The sequence below is a fragment of the Tamandua tetradactyla genome, chromosome 7, assembly GCF_023851605.1.
Source record: "Tamandua tetradactyla isolate mTamTet1 chromosome 7, mTamTet1.pri, whole genome shotgun sequence".
NCBI classification, from domain to species: Eukaryota; Metazoa; Chordata; class Mammalia; order Pilosa; family Myrmecophagidae; genus Tamandua; species Tamandua tetradactyla.
Window position 1 is genome coordinate 124,173,299 of NC_135333.1, and position 12,790 is coordinate 124,186,088.

The 12,790-nt window shown below is 50.6% G+C and overlaps 1 protein-coding gene across 4 annotated transcripts; it reads right to left on the minus strand.

Annotated features, from left to right (window-relative positions):
• Positions 1 to 519: 519 nt before the first annotated feature.
• Positions 520 to 12,783, minus strand: TAC3 (tachykinin precursor 3). 4 transcript variants are annotated; one of them, XM_077111110.1, is made up of 8 exons: positions 12,692 to 12,783; positions 7,402 to 7,465; positions 6,695 to 6,813; positions 4,148 to 4,256; positions 3,927 to 3,956; positions 3,384 to 3,437; positions 2,920 to 2,994; positions 520 to 811 (listed from the first exon to the last, which is right to left on the minus strand). In XM_077111110.1, the coding sequence occupies exons 1-7, from the start codon at positions 12,692 to 12,694 to the stop codon at positions 2,921 to 2,923; spliced, it is 453 nt and encodes a 150-aa protein (XP_076967225.1). In that variant the 5' UTR covers positions 12,695 to 12,783; the 3' UTR covers positions 520 to 811; position 2,920. The 4 variants fall into 4 exon arrangements, with proteins under 4 accessions (XP_076967225.1, XP_076967226.1, XP_076967224.1 ...); XM_077111111.1 differs by having other exon boundaries at positions 7,402 to 7,462; positions 12,692 to 12,757; XM_077111109.1 differs by lacking the exon at positions 12,692 to 12,783 and adding an exon at positions 8,460 to 9,477.
• Between the last annotated feature and the right edge of the window lie 7 nt (positions 12,784 to 12,790).

Here is a 12,790-nt window from a genome sequence, read left to right on the forward strand (position 1 = left end):
AGTAACTTCCAATCCACCCCCATCCTAGCTGAAACAAGTTCTGTGTGTCTATCTGCAGCCCTGCTACACGGTAAATTCCGTGTATGGACCACCACCTCATCCTGAGGACCTTGCACAGGATTTGTGTTCAATATCTGTGGACAGACCCTCTACCTAAGTAGGGCCAAATTCCAGATTGATATCTACCAAGCCAGTCCTAAATACAGGCAAGCCATTCAGATATATATTTTTCCTCTTCATTTATTTATTAATTTTTGTCTGAAGCTGGTCTGTGAAAGTCTACATACTAGAAACCAACTATCAAATTCATTCACTCTTTTAATCATTAAAGAAACCTTCTGCTATTTATTCTGTGAAGCAATGTGTAAGGCACTGTTGGGGAGATTGATATGTGTAGAAAATAAAGGTATTTAAATATTATGTATCATATGCATATGATATGTATGTGTGTATAATACATCTAGAAGAATCAAAGAAAGAAAAACCCACCAATCAACCAAATAAATACATCACTCTAGGTCATTTGTAAAAATCCTTTATTATTAAGGAGTCGAGAGGGACATTATATTTTCCATGTAGGGTAATACAGAAATTCCAGGGGACTCTGTGGTTGATGCTCGTCGAGACTGGGAATATTCACAGTGCAGTTCTACGTGGGGACGGGGGCAGGATAGAGGGATGAGAAAGAAGTCAAAGCACGAGGATGCTACAACAACGAGGAGAAAGAGCAGTAGGCGACACTGCACCTGGGCATCGGGAGCGATTGGCAGGCTGTCGTCGTAATGCAGCCCAGGCATCCAGAAGTGGAACGCTAAAACCAAAAAAAGGAAATCACACCTTATGTCCTGTAAAACTCCCGCCCACCACCCACTGAGGGAGCAGGGGGCATCTGTAAGGGAGAAAGCCAAAGAACAGAATTCTTACCCCTCAGTTCTCCCTCCAGCCTTTGGAATAGAGGACCCAACTCTACCAACAACAGATCCATATTTATCATGCTACTTAAAAACACTTGTGTGCATTGTGTGTGATGCGGGAGTCACACAGAAAGATGTGCTGACAAAATTCATACCATATGCCCATGAGCCAGGTATACACACAGCCCCACCCAAAGGACCCAGGTACTACAGCTCTCCCTACCCTCATACTCTTCCCAGAAACCTCCTTGAAGAAAGACAGGCCCAGGGATTACTTGTTTGGGTTTTTGTTCCCCCACAGCTTTTCATGAATGAAATAAGATGACAGCCTCCCCTGGACTGCTGCATAGAACACAACAGTCTGTGCTGATCCATCTCATCAAATTTCCTTTAAATGCCATCTCCAGAGACCTATGTCCTATCCTGCCTGTTACCTAACAGGTTGAGATCCTCCATTGGTGGTGATGGTGAGATTATGAAGCCTGCAATTATTGGCCTGGTCCCTCTGAAAGAGCTTAGATTCACCAGCAAGCATTAAAAGTAGATTTCTACAATGCACTTGTTTCTGCCATTTGTATAAAATACTATGGCAAAATTGCACTGTAATTATCTTTATGGCCAGTGCATAACGCTGGAGGAGAGTATGTCATCCAGATATAGCTGCCTATATAATTATCTGGCTGTCAGCAGGACTGAAATAACTATCTAATGAGAGCAAAATGATACGGTAAGTACCATGTAATCAGCGAGTTACGGTTATTATGGCTCTTTGTGCCCTCTCACCCAGCCCTGAATGGGGGACCAGACCCAGTCTGTGGTCCCGGAGAGTCAAGCAAGGGCAGGATCACGGACAGCCAGCTCCTTGCAAGGAGCTCCTTGCACGTTGAGACCAATGAGTGTGGGAAGGAGGAATAAGAAAGTGGGGCAGGGCTCTTCCCTTGATAACTGAGGCTGGCCAATCCCTCTCCTTTCTTGCCCCCCTCCTCCCCCCAACACATTCTTTTTGTGGGAAAAAAAGAAAAAAAGGCCATCAGTTGAACTGTTATTACTGTGTGTGGGAAGATGGAATCAAGGCGGAAGGTTCTGTGTTTCGACTAGACACTTCCCGGAGGGACTGTCACATTCGCATACCAAGTGAGAGGTCTGTCGGCCCACTCGGGCCTGGGGTCCAGCCCAGACGGCTCCAGGCAGGCAGGCCCGGGAAGCGCGAGGACATCCCCCACTCCTCCCAAATCCTAACAGTGCCAGAGCCAACACTGTGTGCCAAGTGCCGGTTCGGAGCACTTTACCTAGACTCAGTCTCCAGAACCCCAGCCCTGCAAACGACTGAGAGGTCGCTTCCTCTCATTTTAACCAAGACCCAGGGGAGTTATCCAACTTGGCCGTGTTCTCTCAGCGAGGAACTGGGCAGATCCAGGATTTGGACTCAGGCCACGCTCTTATCAATTATGCCACACAGAGGGACTTAGATACGGCTTCTAGCTACTTCCATTCGATTTTAGAGCTGATTCTATTTCTTCCTAAATCACCCTTATGCAGCACTACACAGAGACACTGGGCCAGCTAACCCAAGGTTCTGAATAACCTGAAAGGCTCAGCCTGCCTTTGAAGCAAAAAATGCTTTGCCTGTGAATTGGATGTGGTACCTATAATTATCAGATGCTGTTCTCCCCGTCTTTGGCACAAATCATAAGAGAAATGAGTCCAAACAACTGAAGTTGCGTATCAGAGGAGCCTTTTTCTCCCCATCACTCACCACTCACTACTGCTCAATAGTCTGGGGTCCATGATACAGAAGAAAGAGACAAATTAAAAGGTCTGTGTGTCCCCATGCTCTAAGTATTTGTGTGTTTGACCAACAACATGCTTGGGTCTTAGCAGGGTGTTTTAGGCAACTTTATGAGTGACAACTGCCTGTAGTATCAGAGGAAATGCACAACTGGCACATCCCCATCCCAACTCCCACACCCAGTTGCCTCTCCTCTCCCCAACCAACAACCCTTACCTCATTCCTCACTGGGGGGATTCTTCATTTTGCCAAAGCTGGGGCCATTCTCTTGGTTCACGTCAATAAGAGTGTCTGGGGTAAAGCAAGTGGTGCACTTAGGAGGGATTTTTCTGAATGTGACCTTCACCCTGGCCCAACAGTGAAGAACTGTCTGAGGGGCAGCATTAGTAGTCGGGGAGAAGAGACATGTTCAGTTTGGGAGAATGGAGAGGAAGCAGCGCCTCCCTGCCCTCCATCCCAGCTGCTGCAGGGCTGTCTGTCTCCCAAGTGCATCCCTGTTCTGCTTTCAGGGAGGGCTGGTATGAGGATTCAAGTTATCTAGACAGAAGGGACCCAGGAAACCTCACTGTTGCTAAGGAAAGTCCTGTCTTTCCCTCTGGTGACAGATATGAGGCACTGGGCTTCAGCCATATCCTCACCAGCGTCCCAAACCTTTCCACCAGACCCCCAGACACTCCTACCTGGCTGGGTGTTCCTCTTGCCCATAAGTCCCACAAAGAAGTCATGCATGTCACCTGCAGAAAGAAGGCCAACATTGTCAACAGTGATAAAGGTTGGGGGGGATGCACATCCCCAGATATGTGCCAAGATTTTCCGGGACACCAAAGGTTTCTGGTCTGTTTCTTTATCTTGGACAGGCAGGTGTCCTTTGCCACAGCTTGGCTCCCCCCAATCAGCAGACATATTCCCTGAACTTATCCTTCTACCCATCTCTCCCTCCTCTCCATTTCAAGAATTCTCTCCCCAGCAGGAACCTGGCCAGCCAAGAATCTTGGTTCCCAGTGACTAGCCAGTGGAGGGAGAGTCCACGAGGCCCCTTGCACCTGTTTCCTCCTAGTTCCCAGTGGCCTTTCATTCTCAGAAAAAGCTGGCTGAGTGGGAGCAGCTGGTACGTTGTTTGTGCCAGCTGAGATGAGTCCAGCCAAAATGGCCCCTGGGCCCCGAGCCCATGGAGCTCTAAGCAAGTGGTCAGCAGAGATGGGGAGGGAGAAGAGGCTACTCACGTTTCTGGGGAAATGACAGTTCCTTAGGATCTGTGAAGCCAAGAACAAATACGTAAATTGAGAGTGGAATCTGGAAAGTGACCACCAGAGGAGCATTCCAACCACAACCCTCAACAATTCAGTAAGCCATCTCATTTCCCTCCCACCTGGAGAGGTTCCCCAGATTATTTCATCTTCAGGATCCTGCCCCTCATACTCCTCTTCCCGGGGCTGCTTCTTACCCACGCTAGCCTTGCTCAGCATTTTGAGCAATCCATCCAGAGAGACCGAGCGGCTGTCGTAGAGTCTCCGGAGCAACAACGGGGGCAGCTGGTAGAGATCAGAGTTTTTCTGGGGGAGAGAAACCAAGAGTGTTGAGGCAGGAAGCTCACACCCCAATCCACTCATTCTCATTTCCCACAAGAAACGGTCTCTTCTTGAGCCTATCACAGCTGAACCTGACATCCTGTTTCTTTTAGAATCTCCTCTGATTTAGGTCAGAGAGAAGTGAGTCTCCCAGTATGGTCTGTGGACCATCAGCAACACCGAGGCTGGTTAGAAATGCATAATCTCGGTCACACCTACTAAAAGACAATCCACATTTTAACAAGATCCATTTGCACAATAAGGTTTGAAAAGCAAAGCACTGGTGAACTGGGGACACACAGACCCCTGGAATTCTACCATCTCCTCTGCCCAGGCCAGGACGTCAGTGTCTGGGGCAGGGAGGGAAGAAGTCTGATCTGACACACAGAAAACCCACCACACAGGCAGGTGGTGACATGCTCCCCAGTCTCTGATGTATGGCAGGGCAAGGGTAGGGTCGGTGGGGTGTCTTTGGCTTTGATTAGGCTCCATCACATCTGGCAGGGGTGGGGCCCCAGGGGCTCCCACAGTACGGCTGATCAACTGTCCCAAGGTGCCAAAGACTGGGGGACTTTTTGGGATGCAGGACTTTCATCACTAAAAGTGGAACGGTACCAGGCAATCCGAGACAGCCCTTTCCTGGCTCCTTGTCTTCCTGGCACATCAGGAACCTGTTTGCCCAAGGATGTGATTGCCCCACTTGGTAAGTGTACCCTGAATTCTCTCTCCCACTCCCAAGAAAGGCCCACCAGACAGAGCAGGTGTCCTCCGGTCTGTGTTCTCTTGACTGAGTCCCAGACAAGAGATAGACTCAGTCCTTGGGTGCGGGTGGGGGTAGGCAACTGGGGCACACCTGCAACCCCAAAAGTCTCCCACTTTGCACTATGTCCACAGATGTTTCTCTCCCTGTTTTTTCCCACTGACTCTCATATTCTCTTCCTTTGGTTCTGTCTCCTTTTGCCCTGGACCTAGAATCTCAGGAAAGGGCATGCTCAGAATGGCCCCTCCTCTTCTTCCCCCACCCTGCAACTGAACCCCAGATCCTGGAGATGCTGCTAAGCAGGGACTCTTAATTGTCCTCATGACTTCTTTTAGCAACCTGGGACACAGCAGGATGGTGGGCACACATCCCCACCCAGGTAATTGCAGCTGCAGAGAGGCAATAACAATGATCATATTTGGAAATTCTCACCTTGAATCTCAACAGTGTCTCTCACTGCAGAGCCCAGGCGTCTTTGGGCTGCTGTGCACACTCAGAAGTGCATTTACCCGAGGCACACACACGTACAACCCAGTCGTATAGACACACAGAGTGAACATCCTAGCCACCTCATACTCCACTTTCCCTCATCCTCAGAGACCCACGGAGGAGGGGCGAATGCAGGACCTCCCCCTCATTGACCAAGAGGGGAAGAGAAGACATCTCAGCACCCAAGGTCTCACACCAGGTACTTTGGTGACCCCAGGCTGGATCTGTGTCCACTGGCTCTGGTATTTTGGATCTGGAGCAACAGCCCCCACCTGCAAGGCTGGCAGCCTGCTGGACCCTGGGACACCTCTGCGGCTGCATAAAATTTGCTTATTTATCTCCCTTTGCCCTGCTCAGGGCTTCCCAGACAGCCACTTTTCTCAAATTGTTCAAATACTCTGCCCATCTCTTGAAATGAGATGCTAAACAGATTCGAGCTGGGGAGACAGACTTCACACACTGAATTTGTAATAAGTCTCACCTGTAATCATCCTAAAAGCATTTGTACCAATGTAATTGCTGTCATTTCAAAAACCTTGAAAAGACTTCCTCCCTGCTCTCCCGGGTACCCCTGCCCTGACAATTCCTTCCCTTTTTCTTTGAAGAGCTTTGAAAATTAGTGCCCAACTTGCTTTTTCTCCACCCCCTCCCCCCATCCTGACTAAGCAGAGGCTGAAAGGGAACGAGAGAGAAGGGACTGAGATTTTAGGAGCACCTTAGGCGGTTTCTGGGGGCAGGCAACCAGAGAAAATAAAGGAATCTATTTGCATTTTGAAAATAAAATAATATACATAACTGGTAGGTAAAATAGCATACAAATGACCACTTAGGAGAGAGTCTGAGAGTTTCATATCATCCAAGGGACAGAATTTGAGCTGGACTGCAGAGATGCTCAGACCACCCTGGCTCACCCCTCGCAGCAAATCACCAGTCAATCCTTTAGGTACCTTTTACATACAAAGCAGCCAAGACGCACGGAGATAAAGAGACACTCACGGAGAGAAATCCCAAAGGAGGCAAAATACTCTCTGATGCATAATGCAGATAACTGCGAACCCCCCTGCGTCCCACCCAGCCTCCCTTCGCACAGCTGTCCAGCCCAGCAGAGGCCCAGGCTCCCATGATGCTGCCCAGTACTCTGCCAGGGCACGACTGGCCGGAGGAGGTGCCTTACCTTGCTCTGGCCCCTGCCGGGCACCACCTGCTCCTGTGACTCCTCACAGACAGTCCCGCAGCTCCGAGCCAGGCTGAGGGCCAAGATGGCTGCAAACAGGAGGGTCCTCTGCATGGTGCCTGGAAGGGCAAAGGGCCGGGACCAGGGGGAGAGGGCAGCGGAGGAGAAGACAGGCAGCGCCCTCAGTACAGGTGCAAACGCAGCAGACTTTCATGACCAGAAGCTTGGTTTGGCCCTGTTTCCCCAGCCCCCACCTGTCCCATCCAAGCCCCTGGTCTGCGGAGAAGGTGGAGGTTACCTCGGGCAGGCTCAGTTTCCCTGCTCCCCATCAGACATCTCCCCAGGATGTGCACTGGGGGCGAGCAACGGTACAACAGTGCTGGGGACCCTAGGCTACCGAGGAAGAGAACAGATGTATAGGACACAGATAGGTCCCTTTGTGGAGGGATCCTGGATGCTATCTGCCAGCATGAAGTAACCCCAAGACTTAGGCAAAAACTTTCGGTGTGGAAGAATCAGTCTGTCACCACAGGCTCCAAATATTAACTAGCTCTCTGTCCCCACTGGCGCTTTCTGCTCACCTTCCCAGTACTCTGCTCCACCATCAAAATCTACCATCTCCTTTATTCCTTCCTGCTTCTGGTCACTGCCCCAGGGTGCTTCCCCACCCCACCCCCTCCAACATTCTTCCACTCCCCCGTGCCTACCTGTGGGGCAGCTTTGAGCCTGGGGCTGGATGGTTTGGCAGGAGCAGGTTGCTGGCTGGTGCTGCTGTAAAGAGAGGAAAGGAGTGGAGAGGATCTGGGAATATGTGAGGAACTCAGTCCCAGCTCCCTGATAAAGGCTCTGGGAGGGTCTGGGGGAGCCAAGGGGAGGGGCTAAGAGTCGCCAATCCCAGGGTGGCTAGAGGGGAAGAGGGAGGCTGGTGGGGAAAGGAGGATGTAGACTGCAGCTGCACACCCAGACACACACCCACATACACACACGCAGGAGAAAAGCACAGACCCAGCAGACAGCTGGAGTTGTCCAGCAACTCCAGGCAGCTGCCCATTTTCCAGCATGATATGTTGTGGTGCATGGCTTGTCATGAAATTTCCATGTGGGGTCTAACTCAATAGGTATGGACCCCTGGGACTCTTTCTCCTCCTTGTTAACCCACCAGCTTCTTGTCCTTTAAACCTTCAGTCTTAATTGCCAGGCCGGAACAATTTCAGAGAAGGCTCTGCAGTGACCAGCCATCAGACAGGAGCCTCTCTGCCCCTCCTACCAGCAGGACGACCCTCAGACTGCTGAGCCTTGGGAGGTGTCTGGCATCCCCTCCAGGCCTCATTTTCCCTCTGTGCTCCTCCCAGCTGGACACTGCCCCAGTTGGAAGGCTGGAGCTGCCCCGTCACGTTGGTCCGCATGCCAGTGGAGGGTCAGTTCTACCCTGCTATTGAATCCAGAAACCTCCAGTGGCTCCCAGCACCACTCTTCAGGGCTAACGTGTCTCCCTTCCACCTCCCCACCCTACTTCCTCCTTGACCCTGAATCAGCCTGGCTTAGTTAGGATCTTCCAGGGTTCTAGCTTCTGTTCCTCCTGCTGTAATCTCAGGGGAGAGGAATAGAAGATGCTGCTGAGCTGTTCCTCTGCCCCGCCCCAGCATTGGTCTCTTCATTGCTTCCCTTCCCTCCCAACAGTTAACATTTTTCCTGCTCTAATCTGTTTCCCTGCAGCTCAGGCATCTTCTCCCCTGACCCTTCAAGCCTCTTGTTCCTGCCTCACCCTGTTGAGGGCGCTTGTTCTGCTCCTCTCACACCTGAGGTAGCTCCAGGGGAGAGCCAGAGTCAGGATCTGGCCCAGAAAGGGCCGGAGGGAGATGCTGCTGCTGCAAGATATGAGGAGAGATGCAAAGGGAAAGACTGTATCAGAGTAATTAGCCATTCCCACTGTTTACAATGGGTGCAGGGTTTGAACACTTGCAAGGTGCTTTGGCATAGAGCAATCTATTTGATTTTCATCCCTACCCATCCCTATTTTTTTGGACCCCGTGTAGGTACAAAATACTCCTATTTTTCAAATGAGCAAACTGAGGCTCAGAAGGCTAAATCACTTGCTCTGGGTCTTATAGCTACTGATCAGTAGAGAACAAATTCAGATTTTTCTCACTCCATGTCTCCTATTCTTTTTACTGCACTAGAGTGAACTTTGACCTGTGGAGGGAACAGTTAACTCTGCCCTAGGGAGACTTGGGAGATTTGGGATCTTCCACTCTTACATTTTGGAATTGGGAAGAAATTTATCTCTGTCACATATTTACTTCAAAGACTCCTGCTCACCAAGGCCTTCTCCAATCACCCTATCTAAAATTACAACCACACCAATAGTCCATATCCCCTTCTGCTTTTTGCTTCATAGCACTTATCACATCCAAAATGCTAATTGTCCTACTGATTTATTATACCTTTCCCCCCACTAAAGTGTAAGCATCATGAGGGTAAGGATTTTTGCCTGTTTTGATTGCTGTTATACCCCCAGCCCTATAATGTTTGACATGTAATAGTTGTTGATCAATATTTACTTAAAACGAGAAAAAAAGACAAAGCCAAGCTTCTTGTATCATCTCCCAAAACGTGGACATCCATGAAGCACGGCCAGAGTCCTGAAACATTTGTCTCCCCACCTCACATTCCCAAACCCTGCCACACACACACACATACACACACCAGGAATGGGACATATTGAGAGAAGCACCCTGGCTGTACCAACTCTGCCTTCAGCTCAGAGTGAGGACAGCAGCTGGGTCTCCAGGCCTCTTTATTATTCGAGAAGCTAATGGAACCTCATTAAAAGCTTCCCATTACACAGCTAATTACAGGGCTATATGGGCAAAGAACATGGGCCAGACCCAGGGTTGGGAGCACATGGTGGATAGAGGGACAGAAGTAAGGTGGCTGTTTACATGCAAATGGCATAACTGAGTGGTTCCTTTGAGAATCTCGGGTGCTATTTCTAATTGGACCTCTCCATTCCTCTCTCCCTCCCACAGGGAGAAGGAGGCCCAAGCTAGGGCTGCTGAAGGCAAGGGTGGGTGCGGGAGAAGGAACATGCTAAACCCAGGGCTGACCACCAAAGCCTTCTGGGTACCATTTGTGTGTCAATCCCCAACCCCCAACCCACCCATGCCTGCCCCCAAAGCCCTGGCACCAGGGAAGCAGGGCTTCAGCAAAGGTCCACCATGAATAATGTCCTTTGATGATGCAGTATCTCACAGAGGATGGTGGGAGCCAAGGATGGGGAGGAGGAAGGGGATGGCTGGGAGAACTGATCACCCCTTGATCTTTAGGATTAGCAAAGACTTCAAAGAGCTAATGCTGAACTAAGTTAGAGAGGTGGTGAAGTAGGAAGGTACTGGAGGTCTGGAGCAGGCCCAGCTTCATATTGCCACAAAGAATATGCAAATAGCATAGGTGTTGACAGATATGAGCAACAGCTTTTTTTGTGTGTGTGTGTGGACACCAACATTTTATTTGAATCCTATCTCAGATGCTAACTGTTACTGCCCAGAGGAGCAGGGTACTAGGATTCCAAGGTCCCCAGCAGGCCATCTCCATTGCAGCTCCCTGTTTTCTTTGCTGGGATAGGGCAAGGATAAGGCCAGGAGGAAGTTGGGTATAGTTATACTGAGATGACATGGGTTAATTAGTCATTTCCAAAGAGGCAGAGGTGGAGGCAGACACAGCTTGTGCCTGTGCACACGAGCTGACCTGCACATGTCAATCTCAGGTGCACAACATGGGTGCACACATGTGGGCCCTCTCAACATCCTGGAGGGGTGCTAAAGGGGGAGAGGTAGAGAAGAGCCAGGGCCCTCTGTGGCTTTGGGTGGAGATACTAGTGAAGAAGGATAGGATGTTGGTTTCTGCATCTGACCTGCAGAGTCCTGCATCCAGGAACAGCTAGGAGACAAGGGACTAGACGAACCCCTCAGTGACTAGAGGAGAAATGGGCTGAGCCAGGAGGAATGAGCTAGAGCTGGTGTGAGCTGTGAGATGCTGGATCAGCCAAGGAGGGAGAGGGCTGGAGGGGTGACTGGCAACAGAACCCTGGCTTTTTCCACAGGTGGTGGAGACCAGTTCAAGGCCTGTAATAGAGATGAGGTAACTAAACCCAGGAAGATAGGGGATGGAAAAATATTCTTAGACCTTGAAGAAAAGAGAGGCAGAGACAGGAAAGAGGAGGAATAAGGGAGGGTAAAGGAGAAGAAGAGGAGGCTCTATGCTTTCTTGAACTGGCATCAACCAACATAACTGATGGGGAGAGGGCATGAGGCTGACCCATGACCCTGGCACTCCCTACCCCCACCCCCGGCTTTGAGCTGACAGTGCCTTCAGCTCTGGGAAAGGAGAAGCAGGATAGGGAGCAGCCGCTGCATATGCTCCTGAAATTGCTTCTGAAAATGACCAGATACTTCACTGGGAAAGTGACGACAATTTGGGCCCTGGAAGCAGGAGATGAGGCAGAGAGCGGAGGCGGTTGGCTCGGGTCACCCACACCCTTCTCTGCCAAACAGGATCTTCTCAGCCTGATTCTGAGAAGTCAAGGATGGGGGGAGCTCTCAGGGGTGGGGAAAGGCTGGCCAGAGCCTGAGCCACCCCACTTTGGACATTGCTCCCCACCCGTTCAAGCCAGGCTGGAGCAGGGCACCTGCCTGGGAGGAGCTGACTGCCTGGACCCATACCCAGCTCAGAGCAGGGCATGGCAGAGGCTCCTGGGGCTTGTGTTCGAGAGCAAGATTAATCTGCAGGCGGGAGAAGTTAATCAGGCCTCTCCCGCCAGTGTGATTACCTGGGGCCGTGAGCTGCCTGCTGATGGAAGGGAGGTGGAGGGGGAGACCCCAGCCTCAAGACACTGGGAGCTCAGTGGAGGAGTCAGGGAAGAGGCAGAGAAGGAAGAGATCATGGAAGGCGGAAGAGACCTCCAGAGACATAATCACAGGCAGCCATTTGTAAGCGCTCAGAGAGCACAGATCTAAACACTACAAATGTATGAGCTGCTTATTCCCCCAAGGTAAAGATTGGGCAGAGTCAATGAGGAAATCGATATGAAGGGGGGTAGAGAAATATTTAAAGCATTATACAAAATATTACATATTAATATTAGTCAGAGCCCATAGAAACAGGGACAGTGAGATGGTGTGAGACAGACGTAGACAGAAAAAAAAGGTAATGATGATGACACAGAGAAAATAACAAAGGAAAGAAGGAAGAGGTTGAGTCATAGGGATGGATAAGTCCGGGTGGGGAGGCCTCCCCCATCCAAGTGTCACCAGCTGCAGGACCCAGCTGTCAGACAGTGATTAGCAAAGACAGCTGGAAGCAGCTGGCACCCTGGGTGTATGGAAGGGAAGGGGCTGCCAGGGAAGCAGTGTGAGCAGCCCAGTGCTGAGCTTGAGGGTATGGGCAGTGGAGCTCCTGGGTGCAGGGAACCCTGCCTTCCCCAGCTCATCTCAGTTTACATGAGTCCTCCAGCCTTGAGCCTCTTTTCAGACTAAATCTCCAAAGGATCCCAGTTTCCGCCAAGGCAGGGATCCTCGTTTCTTCCCTCCAGGGACACACTTAATGAATCAGACCAACAGCCACCTGCGACCTGGGCCCATCCCTGAAGCTCCCCCTTTCCTATCCCAGCCTCTCTGACAGAGCTCAGCAGGTCAAGGAGCCCACAGATAATTTCCCTTATTTTCCATTCTTATTATCTACCTTAGCTGGCTCCAAGGAGCCTGAGAGAGGAGAAAGGGAATGGGGGAGGGGGTCAAAGTGTAACTAGGGGAGAAGATGGGGGGGGGACATAGGCACCACCCAAACTGAGCAAACTGTTCAGAAGTCACAAGTTTTATTAGTGGGCAAAGAGGCTGAGGGTGGGAGGGAGCCAAATTTGGAGGAAAGAACTGGAAAGCTTTGGGAGAAGAAAACTTCTCTTGAAAGGTTCTTCAATCTCTAAGCCCCACCCCACCTCACCATCAGAGGTGTCAGACCAGAGATCCTCCCAAAAAGGTGGGTGGTGGGATGGGTGGTGCCGGTCTGGGAGGAAGAAGCAGCATTAGGCTCCCATCTCTC

Excerpts from the sequence above, each read along its gene's own strand:
- TAC3 (XM_077111109.1), bottom strand. The coding sequence starts at position 8,618 with ATGGCTAATTACTCTGATACAGTCTTTCCCTTTGCATCTCTCCTCATA. Across the intron at positions 7,466-8,459 it reads GAACAAGCGCCCTCAACAGG|CAGCACCAGCCAGCAACCTG; the intron begins GTGAGGCAGGAA and ends CTCTCTTTACAG. Across the intron at positions 2,995-3,383 it reads CAAGAGGAACACCCAGCCAG|ACACTCTTATTGACGTGAAC; the intron begins GTAGGAGTGTCT and ends GCTTTACCCCAG.